At 50.8% G+C, this 19,640-nt stretch overlaps 1 protein-coding gene across 2 annotated transcripts in view; it reads right to left on the bottom strand.

Annotated features, from left to right (window-relative positions):
* The window catches only part of SYN3 (synapsin III), a 372,118-nt gene that overhangs the window by 309,594 nt on the left and 42,884 nt on the right, over positions 1 to 19,640 (bottom strand). For both annotated transcript variants that reach the window (XM_045587543.1, XM_036457421.2), the window contains exon 3: positions 18,335 to 18,392. In XM_045587543.1, the coding sequence (XP_045443499.1) occupies positions 18,335 to 18,392 (58 nt within the window). The remainder of the gene's footprint in view (positions 1 to 18,334; positions 18,393 to 19,640) is intronic.

Raw genomic sequence — 19,640 nt, 5'->3', positions numbered from 1 at the left:
GCCCGCTACCAAGGTACATGCCCTTGCCCAGAATCAAACCTGGGACCTTTTAGTCCGAAGGCCGGCGCTCTATCCACTGAACCAAACCGGTTAGGGACACCTGCAACAATTTTTGCTCCCTGTCACAGATCAGGCCAGTCAACGCCCAGAGATTTTAAGACCACAGCTCAGCCGCACAGAGAAGAGCGATGGCTACTGCCCCCTTGCCATCCTCTCCCCATTGTCGAGCTGGGCTCCGCGCGTTTAAACATCGTTCTGCTCAAAGTCCAGAAAACTGCTGATGGGATGGAGCAGGCCAGTGGGGAAGCCCAGCCTCCCATTTCTCCAAGTGGACGGGGGTTCAGGCGCGTGGGGACCGGATGTGGGAGCCACGTCTACCTTTCAGCAGCCGACGGTGAAGGTGACAGTGGCTGGAGGTCCAGCAGGGGAGCTGTTTGGGGTGAGAAGAGGCAGGAGAGGTAACATGCATGGCCCTGCCAGGTACAAGGAGGGGAGATAGAAGGGAGCTCACATGGGCCTGATGTGATTTAATTTCTGTAGATATTCTGTCCACGTTGAAAATTGAATGTTATAACATCGTGACAGGAACATCTTATCCATCAAAGCTCTAAGAAATGAAAGTGCTCTATCCCGACCTAACGCACGCTTATTTTATTTTTTCATTTTAAAATGTCCAAACCCATTGTCAGGGCTGTCAGGGTGGAAAACAGCATCCCCCGTCCCCCTTTCCCTTTTCAACCTGCTGCAATCCGCAGCAAGGACCTTCTCCTCCCAGAACTGCCTCCCGGGTGCCTCCCCGTGCCCCGCCTCCCCTCCATCTGACCCAATCTGCACACCCGGGGGACAGCCCTGCACCCCGAGACGGGGACCTGCCACCTGCTCCTGCTGGGGCCTCTGGGAACAGGGCCGGGTCTGAACTCCAGACAGGGAGACCTGCCGTTCCACTGCAGCTCTGCTCAGCCCAGGACACTTAGGGAGGACAGCAGGTGTGATACGCAGACGCTAAACGCTGAGAGGAAAACGGGCACAGAGGAAGGGACGGAGTGTGGCTGAGACGTGTGCATGGGGTGCTACTGCAGAGAAGGTGGCCAAGCGTCTCCTAGGAGGTGACATTTGTGCAAAGAACCTGACCAGTCAGGGCATGAGCCAGGTGGGTGCCCCGGGGAAGAGGGGTCCAGCCTGGGCAGGGAGTTCTCTCACTTTTGTTTTCATTGTGGTAAAATACACTCTGCATAAAATGTGCCATTTTAACCACTGTTTGTGCGTTCCACTCAGCTCAGTGAGTACATTCCCACTGCTGTGCAACCACCCCCGCCATCCGTCTCCAGAACTATCGCATCCTCTCCCTCGAAACCTTTGTACCCAGCCCTGGCCGGGTGGCTCAGATGGTGAGGGCATCGTCCCAAACACCAAAAGGTTGCGGGTTCGATTCCCATTCAGGGCACATACCTAGGTTGCGGGTTCAACTATATCATGTTGTAATTCTCGCATAAATATAACTTTTGCTATTCAGTTATAAATATGCTAGTCTGTAATGAACAGGAACTGCTGATGGTATTCACATGGCGACCACGAGTCCTGTTCCGTTTAGTCATGTATCACTACTCGTGTTTCTACTTCTCCAGAAACGGCAGCCATGGCTTCCGTTATGGTTGCTCCTGCCAGGACAACTCTTGCCCCCGCCGGCCTGGGCACTGCTGCCACCAAGTGCAGACAGTGTCAGGGGTCCTTAGAGGTGAAGCAGGTGTGACGGAGCAGAAAAGGCCGTTGCTGTCACCCCGGGGCCGCGGCCAGCATGCTGGTCCTTTCTCTCACATCCTTTGCCCTCACCGAGGTTGGGGAGGTGATTTATGAAGTCCCCAGACACGTGGGCCATTCTCCATGAGGTGGTGCACGTGGGTCTACAGGGATGGGTGTTACCTCTGGGCCTGAGAGGTCAGAAGTGACCTGTTACGGCTCCTTGTGGCGCTGGGTGTGCCGCTGCAACTGGCTCAGCAGCTCCGAGGCCCACGTGCCCCCAGCACGTGGGCAGGAAAGCTCGCTCGCCTTCGTTTTTTTTTAATATATATTTTTATTGATTTTTTACAGAGAGGAAGAGAGAGGAATAGAGAGTTAGAAACATCGATGAGAGAGAATCATCGATCAGCTGCCTCTTGCACACCCCCTACGGGGGATGTGCCCGCAACCAAGGTACATGCCCTTGACTGGAATCGAACCGGGGACCTTTCAGTCCACAGACCGACGCTCTATCCACTGAGCCAAACCGGCTTCGGCTCGCCTTCGGTTCTTGGCCTGTGAATGCGTGCCCACAGGATGGGGGTCCCCCACGTGGGGATCAGGTTCGAGCTGGCTCTGAGCAGTCTGGGTCACGCTGTCTCAGCACTCGGGAGGCCCGTTGGGAGGAAAGGGAGCGTGTAGGGAGAGGAATTTGGCCTCCAGGAGCACGAGTCCTTGCTGGGAAAAGGAACCGGGAAGCAGCCCGTTTGTCATGGGGAAGGCTGTCGCTGGGCCCTGCCTGTTCCCAAGCCCAGCCTTCATCTGGACTTAGTTCACAGTGGGCTTTGGAACTGGGCGGGGGGGCGCTGTTCATACCAAACAGCCCCGAATGCTTGCAGCCCAAACCTACGGGGACTCGCAAATCAACCTCGGGCCCGGAGACCAGCCGTGTCTCGTCCCAGAGCTCCCTGTGCCTGCTCCAAAGTAAACACAAGAGCCGCGCGGGCCGGGGAGCAGGGGTCTTTTTTCCGTCTTCGCTTCAGAAACGCCATGTGTGCATTATTCTAAACAGGCGCCAGCGCGCGAGGCCCTCCTCGCAAGATTGCAAACAGATGGGGCCACGGGCTGTTCGGTAGCTCCCGGGAGCGAGCATGGGAAGCAGCGCTCAGCCAGGCTGCGTCCGGGCAGCGCGCCTGTGCTTCTCGGAGCACAGGTCTGGGCAGGGGAGCACGGGTCGGCTTCCTGCGTCAGGTGAGTCTGCAGGGGAAGGAAATGTCTCCTTTCACCACGTTTGCCAGAGTTTGCATTCGCTTAGCCCTTGGGCAGCTTGGGAGAGGGGAGGGTTGTGCCAGCCTCAGAGGTCCCCCACTTCTGGAGCCGGCAGCATCAGGCTAACGTCCTCATTATAAACGGGACTAGGGCCCTCCATGGCTTACGGCTCTCCCAGGCTCCTCATCTCACCTTGAGGAACAGCCAGAGCCCTTCCCACCATACTAGGCCCGGCCGCCACCATCTTTGTCACGAAGTGACGGTCAATTTGCATATCCCATCTTTATTAGATAGGATACTATTCTTACCACCATGAAAAACTAAATTTCATAAAGGTGTTTAGGGAAAGAAACTTAGTTCTGAACTGATAAGAGACCACAAAATAAAAGAAGTGGGGAGAGACTTAGGTTTGAGAGAGATGGGTGAGGGTATAAACAGATAGGTATAAGGATGGATGGATGGATGGATGGATTGAATAAGAGATATTCACAGAAACTACATTTTTGGAAACCAGGATGCAGACCCTAAGGGGACAGCTGCTGTAAACAAGAAAGCATCTAAATTAAGTGTTGGTTCCTCCCAAGACCCTCGGAGACACGGAGCAGGAGAGGGAGGGAGAGGAGGAGAGAAAGCCAGCCAGTGCCTGGTGGGAAGAGCCTGGGTGCTGCCTAAAGACTTGGCCCTCATCCGGAGGCACCGAGGAGCCTGGAACGGAGAGAAAGGGGAGCCGGAGCGAGACAGAAAGTAAACTAAGACACATGATCGAATCCGGGTTCTTCCACTGAATGCAGAGCTAGGGGTCCCGGCACCTGGCTGGTGTCCCTGTTTTCCCTGGCCATGGAGGGTGGCTGCCCCTCTCCTCCCTGTCTGGGCAGAGCGTAGGCGACGGGGTAGGGTGGGTGGGAGGTCACCTGGTTCAGTGCCATCTTCAACATGAGACCCACCCGCCACTCACGTGGGAGCCAAGGTCCCAGCAGCGCAGATAAAGGGAGGGCGGAGCAGCCAGGCTTCTGAGGAAACCAGCCTGAGGCTCTGCTGCAGGCGGGAGGAGGCACACTCTTCTTCGGGTCTGGCTGGACGACAAGCAGGTCGAGGGAGAAGTGATGAGCTTTGGAACCAGGAAGACACAGGCCCAATCACAATTCTGTTGCCAGCTGCGTAACTATCCATTTTAGCTCTCCTGGCCTAGGCTTCCTCATCCAGACACTAATGAGACTCGCGCCTCAGAAGTTGCTTAAGGCTAATTACAGCAGCATGTGAGGAATATCTGGGTGATGACAAGCGCATAGCTGATCGCCAGTAGTTCCTTTTCCTTCCCTCCACATGTGCTCAGAACCCCCCAAATGGACCCTCCGTGCCCCCCAATGGGGCTCAGCTCCGCTCCTGGGTGGCACTGCCTTCCTCTGAGAACTCGCAAAGCCTGACTTAGCAAGGAGGGGACAGGATGGGGGGCAGGTGGGCTCTATCATAACCAGCAGCGTGACCTTGGGCAAGGCAGTGCACCTGGTTCCACAGAATGGTGAGAGGCATTCCATTTCAGGGCTGCACCTGCTGGCTGTGTGGCCTTGGGGAGGATGCTTAACCTCTCTGAGTCTCAGGCGCGTCAGCAGTTACTCGGTGGCTGAGGTGCGGATTTATACAGAAAAACTCTTAGACAGTGGCTGGCATGCTGCGCTCACTGAATGTGGATGTGAAACACCGTTTCACCGGCATCGCAATGTGTTCCTCCTCCTTTACCTGCAGCCCAGTGCCAGACAGGGGCTTCATTTGGGTTGTTTTTACCATAAAAAAGCATCTGGGAGGGAGGCGGGTCCGTCTCCTGAGAAGTTCTTGTCGTAGACTCAACACAGCTTCCCTGGAGCTTATTTATTTTGGCCTAGTTCAGGTCAGTTTGGTAAATATTTACCGGATGGCGACTGTGTATCGGGGTACTTGGAGCATCTGCTGTGTGCCTGAATCAGTGCCCAGCGCTGCCTACCTACCACATGCCACCGTGCCCGTGTGTCTCTCTTTCACAGATCCTAACGCAGTCTGTAATAATGGAGAGAGAGAGAGAGAGAGAGAGAGAGAGAGAGAGAGAGAGAGAGAGAGAGAGACTGTGTGATTAATGTCTGTCTCTCCCATTAGACCCTAAATTCTATCTGGTTAGGATTATCTATCTGGTCAAAACTATATCTGTTTTAATCACCACTATAGCCCTAGCACTAGCATACAGTAGACTCTCAATAAATATTTGCAGGATAAAGACACTGTCTCTGTCCCCTATGAGCCCAGAGTCCACAGGGAGTGACAGGCAGGTGAACTAGTCATTTCCAGGCAATCTGGGAGGTGTAATGGTAGAAATACCCAGGAGAATGGCAAGCATGGATAAGAGGCACTGTGCCCTGCCTGGAGGGAAGGAGGTCAGGGAAGCAGAAACAATGCCTGAGCTAAACCTTGGAGAAAGTCTGGCAAAATCTGGGAAGGATTCCCAGGACGAGAGACTGGCGTGAGTAAAGGCGTGGAGGAGGGGAGGAGTGAATGCAGACATAAGAGGGCAGGTGGGGACCGCAGAGTTGCTAGGATTACAATGGAAGGTAGACAATGGAGGGGATGAGGTAGATAAGGTGGCAGGTGCTAGCTCACTGAGCTTCTTGCAGGCCCCGCTTAAGTCCCACGGAACAAATCTAACATAAAAGCCAACCCGGACAGGTGAGAAAAAAATCACCAAGGCTCCAGGTTTTATTTCCGCAGGGTCCCCCTTCATGGGTAAAACAGATTCTGGGGTTAGACTGCGAATGCCAGCTCCGCCCCCGGTACGCCATGTGGCCTCGGGTCAGCACATAACCTCTTAGCCTCAGTCTCGCCCCCTGGAGAATGGGGGACCTTCCAATGCCCACTCTTCAGAGGGTGGTGATGAGGATTAAGAGAACGATGCCACGGGCAGTGCTGAGCATGTGCCTGGCACTTGGTGAGCGTGAGCGTGAGGAGAGACGCACTTTCCCGCCCTCTGAACGCAGGCCACATAGCTGTCATCTCTATGACAACGCCATCCGAGAAAATTCTCTCATCAACCTCTAGACACTCTGAGAGAAGGGGTTCGGGATGGGCTCCGCTTAGACTGAGCTCTATTCTAAAGTAAGCAGGCGCGGCAGGACACACACACACACACACACACACACACACACACACACGTTCTCAGATGTCAGCCTCTCTTCTCTTTCCCGGGGAAACGCAGCCAGCCTGGGTCTGGCCCAAAAGAAGCCAGTTCAAAGCCCAGGCCCGCTCTGTGCTGGCCCCACACCCCTCCTCAGGAGATCCGGGTCAGGGTGGGCTGGCCATTCCTGAGACAACCTCATGGATTAGTTTCCAGTTTAGCATAGCAGCCAGACAGATTTCTGCGGTGAAGTCATCCAAGTCAATTAAAAGGCATTTTTCTCCCGCTGTGAATTCAGAAGTCCCTTTGGTTCGTTCCAACTTTCTCTGGGATGTTTCCTAAGAGGTTCCACCCTGGGTTAATGAATAGCCCTGGGTTCCTGCCCAAACAGAGGGGCTGGAGTCCTGTAAGCACATCCGGGCAGGGCTGCTTGCTGGCAGGGCTGGGGTGGACCCTGGAGGGGGAAGGAGGTGTCCCTTCATTAGGGAGCGAGCCAGACCCCAAATGGTGGGGAAGGCAGCAGAGCTGGCAGCCAGGGGGAAGAACGGCCAAGCAAAGGCTGAAGGTCAAAGCCGGAGGGGGGGCATGAGGAGGGCAGGAGGAGGCGGAGGGGGAAGGTCGGGAGCAGTCAAGGCTGAAGAGCAGGGAGGTTGGGAGTAAGCTGAAATGTGGGGTGCGGCGTGGGCCAAACGAGTGGCCAGGACTCATCTCAGATGGTACCTCAGATGTGGCTGACAGTGGCTTATTATTTGTTTATTTATTTAAACCTATTTTATTGGTTTTTACAGAGAGGAAGGGAGAGGGATAGAGAGCTTGAAACATCAAAGAGAGAAACATCGACCAGCTGCCTCCTGTACATGGCCCCTTCCCTCCCCCCACCACCACCGGGGATGTACCCACAGCCAATGTGCATGCCCTTGACTGGAATCGAACCTGGGACCCTTCAGTCCACAGACCGACGCTCTATCCACTGAGCCAAACCGGATTCAGTTGACAGTGGCTTTTTAAAAATATATATTTTTATTGATGTCAGAGAGGAAGGGAGAGGGGGAGAGAGAGAAATGTCATTGATGAGAGAGCTTCATTGATCGGCCGCCTCCATCACGCCCCCTACTGGGGATCAAGCCCGCAACCCAGGCATGTGCCATGATGGGGAACTGAACCATGACCTCCTGGTTCATAGGTCAATGCTCAACCACTGAGCCACAGCAGCTGGGTGAACAGTGGCTTGCTTTTACACATCATGTGGGTATGGTTCCACCCTCTCAATTTTAAGGGACGTGGGTCCTCCCTTCTCTTCCCAAATACAAATCCCAGGGATGAGAATGAGGGTTCAAGGGCTGAGACAGACTGGCAGGAACCGACGGGCAGGCACGCAGGCCTTTTCCCGAACCGCATCCCCAAGCATGATGTTCAAGCATAAGATGCCTTTCCACCCCCAATCCAGAGCCAAGTTACCAGTCTCCGCGCTCCTGCCACCATTCCCACATTTTCCTAAACCACCTTCAGCATGGACATCTTAAAATGGAAACACCATCACAGGACTCCATGGCTTTACAAATGCAATAAGCCAAGAACGGCTGGTGTGACTCAGTGGTTGAGGGTGGACCTATGAACCAAGAGGTCCTGGTTCGATTCCCCATCAGGACCCATGCAGAGGTTTTGGGCTCCATCCCCAGTAGGAGGTGTGCAGAAGGCAGCCAATCAATGAGTCTCTCTTATCACTGATGTTTCTCTCTCTCTTTCCCTCTCTCTCTGAAATCAATTTTAAAAACGAAAGTGCAGCCGAAACTGGTTTGGCTCAGTGGTAGAGCATCGGTCTGCGGACTGTAAGGTCCCAGGTTCGATTCCGGTCAAGGGCATTTACTTTGGTTGTGGGCACATCCCCGGTAGGGGGTGTGCAAGAGGCAACTGGTCGATGTTTCTCTCTCATTGACCTTTCTAGGTCTCTATCTCTCTCCCTTCCTCTCTGTAAAAAATCAATAAAATATATTTTTTTAAAAACAAAAACAAACAAACAAAAAACCATGAAAGTGCAGTAACTATGTCCCCCTGTGTCTGGGACACGGTTTCTAGCTGCATGCCTTGCAACATAAGCCACCTCCCCCTTTCTCTCCCTCCCACCCCACCCCCCACCCCCCAGCAGACGGGTCTCTAGCGGCTGGTCCAGTACCATCTCCGCCACCCCATCTCATGCACCGGAACGCTGGTCGTCTTCCCCAGGTGGGACAAGCTGAGGTTTAAAGCGCGCTCTTAGGCTGGGAGGCCTGACATGCATGTCTGCCTCCTGCTCGGCCTGACGCAGTCCCTTCTCTTCCCCAAATCCCCTGGGCTGGGCTTGGGCTGCTCGTGAAGCCTGTCCCAAGAGCATCCAAGGCAAGTGGACGGTCCCTCTCCTGGGCTCCTCGGTGCTCTGCCCGGCTCTGGGACAGGCCTCCTGCCATGAGCGACAGTGACCAAGGTCTGCCTTCCAGCCTGCGGAGAGCACTGAGAGCGAAGGGCTCCGTCCTAAGGCCGGGCGCAGAGCAGGGGCGCAGGGGTGTTTCGGGCAGGAGGCAGCAGGTTGAGCTAAGACGGGTTATGTCCTCAGGAGCGCATGGGCGCATGGAGTTCTCCTTCAGCATTTCTACTCATTTCCACGGAGGCTCTCGGACCTGGTGCTCACGGCGGGCCCAAGGTCGATGCAGGGGGTGGCAGGCAGGAAGGTGAGTGCTGCCCAGCGTGGCAGGTGGAGGCTGAGGCACTAGGCGCTGGACTGTCCAGGGCAAGATGGACTCGCTTTCACCCCCGCTGCTCCCGTCTTCTCAGCGCTCGTCAGGGTGAGAATGGGTGGACTGCCCACCAGGGAGGAGGCCCAGGAGCACCAACTGTTCATTCAGAATCAGTGGGGCTCCCCCAGCCATGTATCCACATCCCCCCATGCCTCCTCCCCGTGGCAGGGACCTCTGTGTCCCCCCACGCCTCCTCCCTGTCCAGAGCCTTCTTTCCTCCCCCCTCCTCCCCCTGTATCCTGTTCAGGGCCCTCCTCTGGGGTCACAGTTGCCCACACTCCATCCTAGCCCAACCCCTCCCCAAGGAGAAAGCTTCTTACAGGTAAATGGGGGAAATGTGGACTTCATGACCAGACCAGTGGTCGGCAAAGTGCGGCTCGCGAGCCACATGTGGAGAGAAGACATGTGGAGAACATGCGGACCTCTGGGATTGGGGGCTTAATCACAAGGAACAACAACAGCCTGTAATGATTGGAATCGAGAGTCTAGGTCAGTGGTCGGCAAACTCATTAGTCAACAGAGCGGCAACATGGCTTGCGAGCTGCAGTTTGCCGACCACTGCAATAGACTAATATATTTGCTACTGAAACCATCAAAGGGATGAGTGGCTTCTTAGCGGAGGAACAAAGGTAGCACTGGCCGGTGGGGAAGGCAGTGGGGAGAACATGGCAGGGCGATGGGGCCCAGGTCTCACATTTTGGACTCAGCAGTGATATGGTGCATGTGCTGGGTCCAGTCACGTCCCCTCTCTGACCCTCTTGGCTGTTAAACAAGGAGGTTGGAGGAGATGGTCCCCAAGGCCCCTTTCTGGCTCCACCTGCCGTGGCAGCACCACATCCTCCCTTCCCTCACGCGTTGCCCAGGACCACGAGACACCCTGACCAGGACCTCTGCTGTCTGCTGGCAACGAAAAGCCAGATGTTGACCCACGTGCCAGTGCGGGCTGCATGTCACGGGCAAGATGACCAGACACAGATGGAAGTAAGAAGCAGCATTCAGATTAAAACACAGCGTGGGCCTTCTCCCTCTCCCTGGGGTTCCCCCTGTCCCTTCCCATCTCGCCCTGCTCTTTTGATCCAGGAAAAATCACCAATTCTCATGAGACGCTCTTCCAGAAAGACTCCTCCCAATGGCTCACACTCAGCATCTGGTGCTTCTGGCTGAAGGAAGAACATTTTCTATTTCTTATTCCCCCGACTGCATAGCAAACTTCTTCGGAACATGGATTATAACATTTTCATTTCTGAATAATCCCCGGGACTGATGCCTAGAAACCACTGCGGGCCATGTGTGTTTAATCGTGTGAAGGCGGTTGTAAAAACAGCTGCAATACGCACAGAGCACTTTACATGCTGCCATCTGCTCGGAGCGCTCCGATGGGGTGTTCTGTCCCAATCTCACAGCTCTATAGGTATCTGTTACGATTACTGCTGCTGTTTTAACTTTACATCTGAGGACACTGAGGCACGGGGAAGCCGCATCACTAAGGAAGTGGCAGAGCTAGATTCCCACCAAATGGGATGGCGCCAGAACCAGAGCTATAATACCATCTGTGCTGTCTGAGACACACAGTCCCACCGCAAGACAAACAGGGACCATCACCTCGGGGGAAAACAGAGAAGAAACAGCATCCTTAACAGGGGACGGTGCGGCAAGAAGCCAGAAACATCAAAGGCGAAGTCAGCACCGTTAGGAGGAGTCTTTTTGCTGGAAGAACATCTCATAAGAATTTGTAATTTCTCCAGTAGACCCGAAGAGCAGGTGAGAGCGCTGCCCCGGGGGCTCCGCTGGTTGGAGCACCATCCCATGCACCAAAAGGCAGTGGGTTCCATTCCTGGTCAGGACACATATCTAGGTTGCAGGTTTGATCCCCAGTTGGGGCATGTATGAGAGGCAATCAGTATATGTTTCTCACATCTCTTTCTCTCTCTCTCTTCCTCCCTCCCTCTCTCTCCCTCTCCCCCCACCTCCCCTCTTTCTAGAATCAATGGAAACATATCTTTGAGTGAGCAGATAGAAATAAGGGAAAGAAAATAAAGAAAAAGTGCCTGATCAGTCCACAAAACTGGGGCAGCGACAGAGCTGGGAAGAGCAGGGCCAAGTATAAAGAAAATGAAAATACAATTGAGAAAGTGTTGACCATTTTGACATATGCATCATTAATTCCATTCTGATGCCTATAGATAATCCCTGGTGTTACCTGGATGTTATTAAATTTCTTGGGTCTGCTCCCTTAGAGGAAAGCACATTTCTCTGTTGTACAGAAGGAAAGCTGAACTGACTGAGAAATTAACAACAATAAAGATGTAGCTGCCACATAATTTGGGAATCTTCACAGATGAGCTATATAAAGATACTGTATATAATATTTCTTTTGATGTATTTTGAATAAAATAAATTAACAATCTTAAAAAGAAAAAAGAAAAAAATAAGAGCAGGGTGACAAAAAAAAGGACAGTGGGACCCGAGGAAGAGGGAAAGGCCAAAGCTGGATGCAGACAGGTTCAAGACCCAACTGACACTCGGACAGATCTATTCAGTTAGGAGCCAGGACCCTGGCATCGGCTGAACCTGGGTTCAAATGCCAGCTTCTCCGCACTTACTAGCTGTGCGGCTCTTCCAGGGCAATTTACGTAAGCCATCTGAGCCTGTTTCCTCCTCAACAGGCATGCTGTGTGGGTTCAATGAGTTAGCGTACGGGAACCCGTTGATGTGGCACCAAGCACACAGTACACGCTCAATGACAGTCTCCTGCCATCACCATGGCTATCTCTTCTCCATCTGCCTATCATCTCCTTAAACTGGTGAGCCTAAAAATGGATCCAGGATGAAGAAACCCCCACATTCATCAAGGCCATGGTTGAGAGAAACACTTGCTCCTCCGATGAGTTGTCTCGGCGAGTCCACCCTAGTGGCCCACCTGCTTTTCTTATTCCCCCAGCTGGTTCTTAGATTTGAAAAGAAAGTGGCTTCCATGGAGACCTGCACGCTTTAAAAAAATAATACAAAACAGAACGCCTGTGGTCAGGGTACGCCAAGCCAAACAGATAAATCTTGCAGGACCGTGTTAACAAAACAAGGCTTAGTGGATCAGAGCGGGGAAGAGTTTTGTGGGGCTCAGCCTGCAGAGAAGCGCCAAGCTCTGGTAAGCTTCAAATATAAGGAGGCCACGAGGGAGGACCCAGCGATGGAGCACTGCAGAGTTCTGCTCCAACGCTTGGGCTGTATCCTGGAGAGCATCCTGAGCAGGACGGACTCCAGATCCATGGACCTGGAGCGTCCTAGGACCCCAGACCAGAAGGCCTCTGTGGACCATCCATGCAACCTCGATGAGGGTAATTTGTCAACATTGATCAGCATTATAAATGCCCTTGGAGGTAGACTGTGAGATGGACATTAGGGAGTGCTCTGTGGAAAGGGGAGGAAGCGGGTCTGGGCAGAAGGAGCAGTCGGCCTTCACAGCCATCTCAGCAGGGGCGTTGGCCAGCTCCACAAGGAGCTTGGAAGTTGGGTGGCGCTTCAGAGTTGTCCGAAAGTGGGCTCGAGGGGTGAGGTCTTTATACCCTGTGCCAGCCAGTCACAGAGTGTAGCTGCCCCAGGACAGAGATGTGACCGTGGGTAAGTCCTTTGCTCCTCAAGGTGCAGTGTGGCACTAACTACGTGCAATACTTCTGCAGCCAGGAGCTGTATTTCTAGGAAGGAATCCTATGGCTACACTAACAAATGACACACATCTAGCCTTATTCCTAACAACAAATCTATGGACAATATCCTATGGCAGTGGTCAGCAAGCTGTGGCTCATGAGCCACATGTGGCTCTTTGGCCCCTTGAGTGTGGCTCTTCCACAAAATACAACGTGCGATCGAAACTTTGTGGCCCATGCACAGAAGTCAGTTTTTTGGCTCTCAAAAGAAATTTCAATCATTGTACTGTTGATATCTGGCTCTGTTGATTAATGAGTTTGCTGACCACTACCCTATGGTATGTCCATGTGAGAGCACCCTAGGCAATCATGAACAAGAACAAAGCAGCTCTGCATACCCTCTCATGGAATAAACTCCCAGGTGTGTGACGTGAAGCGTAAGGAAGCAGAAGAGTCTGAATAAGAAGGATGTGTGTGAATGTTGTGCAGCTAAAGGGGTGGACTGTGCCACTCAGCCCCACACCTGAATCCTTCTGGAGTCTCCCCCATCCCAGGGGCTGAAAGTCTAAATCTACACCTCCCAGTTCACTCTACCAATAGCAGGCGGTTGTGTAAAAGCTGAAGCTAGGATAATGGTAGCAGCCCTCCTCTGTCATTTCTAGCAGGTGTTTAACCTTCCTGAGCCTCAGTTTCTTCACCTGCCAAGTGGGGAAAGTCACAGTGCCCACCCCAAGGGGCTGAAATAAGATTATGTGGGCAGAGTGATTGAGCCCATGTGTTTGGTTATTGTTCTTGTGTTTGCAACATTGGCTGGAAAACACAGCGGATCAGAGGAGGGCTCTGAAATCAGAAAGCCTGAATTTACAAACAGTCATTCCCTCTGAGCCTGCGTTTCTATAGGATGGAGGCAATGCCAGTGCCCAGGCTAACAATAGAAAGTATGAAGCCTTAACGTGTAAGTGCTCAACAGGTGACCGCTATTGCTGTTTTCAACCACTCATGCAGGTGGTAGATATCTGCACAGAGTAGACTGCATCCTATTAAGACCTCTCTTTTTCTGGACCCAACATCTCCAGTTCCTCACACTGAACTCTGTGCTCATAGAGACCAGTCCTTTCCCTCCAATCACATTCCACAGAAGGCTTTCCAGGTTGCGATTCCCCCTTACAGTGTAACACTGAGCTGGGAGACACTAGAGTCTGACCAGCATAATGTGTGTGTGTACCATCACCTCCCTGTATTCCAAATGCTGTCCTTCAATGATGCAACCTGAAGTAGCATCAGGTTTTGGTATTAACAACCATAACCATAGTTCATTGAGCACTTACTATATGTGCCAGGGACTATGCTAAGCATAATAGATACACAGACTCACTGAATCTACACAGCAACTCTAGGGTCAGAAATTATTACTTTCACTTTGCAGGTGAGGAAACAGATGCTTAGAGATGTTGTAAGTGGAAGGTCAGCACAGCTAAGATATGGGGGAGCTGAGATTCCATCTCTAGTTATCTTAATGCGGAGCCACAATCTCAACCTCCGCCCCATACTTCCTCCCACGGACATTAAGAACTGACTCAATTCAAATCTTAGGTCTGTTCTTTTCTTCGTGGGATTTTAACAAACAAAGTCTTCCCAATCCTGCTGCCGTTCAGCTGTATCCCCACTCAGTTTGATTGCATCAAACTTAATCCCATTCAGCTTCAAGTCACTGGCAAATGCAATTTGGCAAGTCGCTGTTGAGGAGGAGGAGGAGAGCAAGGCCAAGGGCAGAGCTCTCTGACAGCCATTAGAGAAATTTTTCTCAAGTAGTCATTTCCTAATGGGGGCTATGCCTGACCTGCCACCCTTCCACCAAACTGAGTTAACATCCAACATCCCTTTCTCTATCTCACTGACAATTACTTCTTAAAACACCATAAAGTGTTTATGGTCAATATCTACAGCTAAGATCCATCCCGAGGAAGGTTGCCTAGGAAGAACTGTGGATGGAAGGCAAGAGGGTATGAGACAAAAAAAGATGGTCTTGAGTGTTAAAATTTTTTTTCAGGAGGAAATCCTACCTTTCCTTCCAGAAGACACTTAAATTGAGGAGCTATGTAGTTTGAGGACAAAAGATGAACAGAACGCCAACCATCAGTCTTCCCTGGGATCCACACACATCTATCTAACCCCATCCCAACCCTGGTATCACACAAGGACAGGATTCAGGGGAGCCACTGGCACTTGTGAGCAAATCATCTTTTCTTGCCTTTCTCTCCATCGGCTGGAAGCAGGCACTGTTGTACCTTATGCTTTGGTACTAACCCTGAGGGAAGACTGACCATGTCATTTCAGCCTTTTCTGTTAGAGAAGAATGGAGCCCACAGCCTGTCTCAAGAGCACAGTCTGCTAGTCTCACAGAACTGTGAGTCCACTTGATATTAATCCATTCATCAACTCCATCACTAGTCCCACTGAGGGGTGACATATACCTGTGGAGACAAAGACCCTTTGCCTCAAATATAAACAGAGGAGAGCTTGGCATGCCAAGTGCCCTGGCCAGAAGCTCCCAGGCCCTGCTAGGACACTGCTGTGAGGCCCTGCAGAGCCAGCAGGGCATTCTGGGTAATGGAATGCAACATGATGCAGTTCCCCCACCACAGGCCTCCTCGGGGTGTCTTCACTTCTGGCTCTGCAAGCGCTGAGGCGAGCAGTTTCTGGACTGGGGGGAAAGGGTGGAGAGAAGGGGTGGAGGCTTCCTCTAGGCCAACCACAACTAACTCATTCACTCTGTCCAGCAAAATTTAGACGGTGCAATTATCGAGTTAATTTGGCCCTTAGTTGGGAGACAGACTTCCAAAATGGGGAAGGCCAGCTCAGACTAAACAGTGGCTTCTCCCAAGCGCTAGAGGATGCATATGAGATTCCTGGAGGTTGCTGATGTGACCCACCCATTGATCCAAATGGGAGATCCAGATGGGAAAATGACAGACAATTCAGACTCTAAGATGGGGTTGAGGACGGCATGTTTTCCATGGGAAAAAATATCCAAATGACCTGCTAATTGGTCTCCTGGCTAATTTGCCTTCTGGCTTCCATGGAGGGGGATGGCTGGAAATGAGGCGGACTCTAAGTTAGTCAATGTTTTCCAGTGGGGTGGTAGCCCTCTTATACTGCTGAGCGTCCCCAGAGGTATTCTTAGGGCAATTCCTTCGGATGCTCCTGGTCATAGGTTTCATACCCATAAGCTGGGCGAGGGGAGGCACTAACATAAGAATAAAATTAAAATGTGCCTCTGAGGTTTTCACAAATGGGATCAGATAAGGATAGCGAGGCTGGCAACCGAGCAGTTAACAGATGGTTGATGGAAGACTCCGACTTTTGAAGGGAGATTAAGGAGCAGTGATTTATCTCCTTTGGAAACTGACAGCCTGGAATCTGTGGAACCTACAGTGATTCAGCCAGTGGATATCTGCTTCAGTCCTAGTGTGTACCAGGCCCTGTGCTACTTGAGAATGAGATCCAAACAGCCAGGGTCCCTGCCCTCATGCAAGTCATCCCGTATCTGCATACGTGGTTAGACACTCCGATAAGGGCCAGAAAGGAAATGATGGGAACAACCAAGTTACCTGATAGAAATCAGGGTGTGAGGGCTTAGAGGAGGAGTCTCTGAAGACGGGATTTTAATGTTAACACTTCTAAGAATCTAACTTGCTTTTTAAGAAATATCCCTCTGGCTTTAGTACAAAATATAAATTGGAAGTGGTTAAAAAGATGGAGTTAAGAACAGGAAGATTGGATGAAAGCAGATGATGGTTCAGCCAAGAATTTGGTCAGTGCTGAGGGAGAGAAGGGAACAGTCTAGAGTAGGGGTGTCGAACTCAATCAGAGAAGGGGCCAAAATCTAAAATCCAGCCTAAATCGCGGGTCGAATGGTTTACTGAACAGTCATAAACTGTCATTGTGATGGAAACGCAGCGGAGTGCAGTGATGACAGCGTGGTGCGGGCCACATTGCAAGGCCTGGCGGGACGGATTTGGCCCGCGGGCCTTGTGTTTGACACATGTGGTCTAGAGAGATAGGGGCTGCACAGTTAACAGGATCTGGTCATTGCATGGGAGGGAGGGATCCAGAGAGCATAGGTTTCAGGCTAAGGTGGAAGGTAGACCTGGCTCTCTTCACTGAGAGAGGAAACTTGGGATGATGAGTAGGTTAAGATTGGAGAACATCATGCATCCTGTTTTGGAGTCAACCAAACTGGATTCCCCACCATTGCACACCCTTCCCTCTGGCCTTCTTAACTTTGCTCACATCGCTTCCATCTCAGACGCTCCTCACGTTGCCACCACTTTTGACAGCATATCCATCCTTCAAGACCCATTGCAAATAGCACCCTCCCCTTGAGGCTAGTCCCAACTCCCTCAGCTCAGGAGGCCTCTGCTGCCCACAGTGCTAAGTCTGGACCTCTCTTTCCTGGATCCCACCTGTGCGGAGGCTCTGGGAAGGCTTACCTTGCCTCCTTTTCTAGACCACAAGCTTTCTGGGACAGAACCTCTGCTTCTCTCTCCTTGCTCCCCACATTAGCTAGTAGCAGAGTTGACATTCTACAAATATTTGTGAAGTGACCAAAATAGCCTGCTCTTTGCCATGGGAGGAAAACCAGTGGACACTGGACAGACTTGAAAGCCACGGGATCAAATTGAAATGCAAGTTGTCGGTGTTTTAATACTGAGCCAACTCAAATGAGATGCTCAGAGAGGCTTTCTGTTCCTCCAGCGCATCAAACTCGGAGTGTTGAAAAAGTCACACCCCTCTCTTCTATTTATTGCACCTTTCCGAGTTGATTCCATAGCAGGGACCTTTTCTATATTATTAACTGTTGGCCTTTGGTGGTGATGGTGATGATGATGATGATGATGATGATGATGATAAAAGGGTGGCATGTATTGTGTTGGGATGTGCCAGGCACTGTTCTAAGTACTTTCCATGGACTAACTCATTTGATTCTCACAGCCACCCTGTAAGTTGATGCTATCATTACCCAATTGTACACATGAAGACACTGAGATGTAGATAGCTTAGGCCACAGTTAGTTGGGATTTGAACCCAGAATCTGGCCCCAGAGCCCATGCTCTGACATGCTAAAGCCAAGTGCAATTAGGCTCGAGTCCTAAGTTGGCCACTGACTCCCTATGTAGCCCTAAGCAAGTCTGTGTTTCTTTCCCCACAAAATGAGGGAACTGAGTGTTGATATTCTTGCTAATTCTAAGAGCCAGTATTCAGGATTCTAATTTCCTTTAAAGCTTTAAATAATTTAATCCCAATAGTGATACAAAAATAAAATAAAAATAAAATAAAATGATACAAAAACATTAAGTCACGTGCCCAATACTCAGAAAATGAGGGAGCCAGGATTCAAAACAATAGTGCTCCCAGCCCAAGCAGCTCCATGCATTGAGACCATGGCAGGGATATGGGGAAGTGGAATAATGGAGCGGATGGGCCTTTGGGCTCCCCACGCCTATTTCTATCAGAGAAGCTCTACTTGTCTCTATTTTGTAGAATGGGCTCCTACTTAAGATATCCTTAGAATCGGGGAGGTTCTCCTGCTAAAAAATTAAAAAAAAGGTTGAAAACCACTGGGCTAAATAATTCTGGAATTTAATGAGACCCCTAGGTATAAGCCAGGATTTTTCTGGTAACCTTGGTTCATTATAGCCACACAAGCTTGGGGTCTACTTGGGGTTGCTCCTGGGAATGGCTCCAGCTGTAGAAAAGGTCAGCATGACAGTGATAAGGACTCCACTCCAACCTACCTGCTCCACTCGGATCTCAATCTCTCCGTTCACCTTCTTCCCTTGGAAATACTTGGCCCTGTGAAGGAAAGAAAGGCATTTCTGAGTAAGAATGCAGGCTACTTTACCCTTTCCTCGCTTCTCCCAAAGGCCTTACTGCCCCCAGAGGTGGGTATCCAGGCACATTCTCTACCAACGAGCTCTGACATGAATACTGATTTCCTCAGTATTTATGCGTATTATGCGAGAGACAGGGAAGAGTACTGATGGGAGAGCTGGAGACTCAGGTTCTCGTGCTGCCAAGGTACTTGGCCTTCCTGAGACTCTGTTTTATCCTAACGGGAAGAAATGAGTGCCTGTATGCTGTACTTCTAAGGGCTATTTTAAGGATCAAATGAGATAAACAAATAAATCCTACATAAACAAATAGTGCAGAATTATTTTATTGAGTTATACCCTATGTAGTTCATAAAGGACTTGTTAAATTGATCTCTCCATTTACTTACTTCTCAATTTGTCCATGTGTCCAGTGAAGTGGACTTTATCTGCTCCTTTGCCCATCCCTCCATCTATCCATCCACCCATCATCCATAGGCCCATCATCCATCATTCCATCCATCCTTCCATCATATTCCCTCCAGACCCCTGTGTCTATCTTCCCGTTACCAGTAGACAGCATCCCATCTACTCATTACTCAAGGCAGAAGCACAGACATCATTCTTCTTACCTCTTTCTCTCTCCCTACCCCACTCATTCGATATTTCAATTATCTCTCAATCCACCTACTTTTCTCTAAAAACATCCTAGACTGGGCCTCCTTCACCTCTCTTCTCATATGGATTCTCTTGTCATCCTCTACTTTTCTTTCATAACACATAATACAAGTATAATTACGTAACCGTGTTTAATATCTGTGCCCCCTGCACGATAAGGCAGTTCTTTGAGGTCAGGTACAAGCTACCTTAATTCATCATTCCATTCCCATCACCTAACAGACTGCTTCACATATAGCAGAAGCTCCATTACCATTTGTTGAATGAGCAAATAAATGAAGAAATAGATTTAAACACACACACACACACACACACACAAAACCCACAAAACACACACACACACACACACACACACACAAAAAAAAAAAAAAAACCACTTGTTTTCTCTGCAACAGGCTGTAACCTGTGATCTTTCTCATTGAATGCTTATAACCACCACCGTATTATTTCCTATAGACAAGGACACTGAAACCCAGAGAAATGAAATGCTATGCCTACATAGCTTGAGTGCTGGCCTTCGAATTCCACACCTATGTTTTTGCTTGACCCTGAA

This window comes from Pipistrellus kuhlii, unplaced genomic scaffold, assembly GCF_014108245.1.
Source record: "Pipistrellus kuhlii isolate mPipKuh1 unplaced genomic scaffold, mPipKuh1.p scaffold_m20_p_3, whole genome shotgun sequence".
NCBI lineage: Eukaryota > Metazoa > Chordata > Mammalia > Chiroptera > Vespertilionidae > Pipistrellus > Pipistrellus kuhlii.
This window is presented reverse-complemented; position numbering and strand designations above follow the sequence as displayed.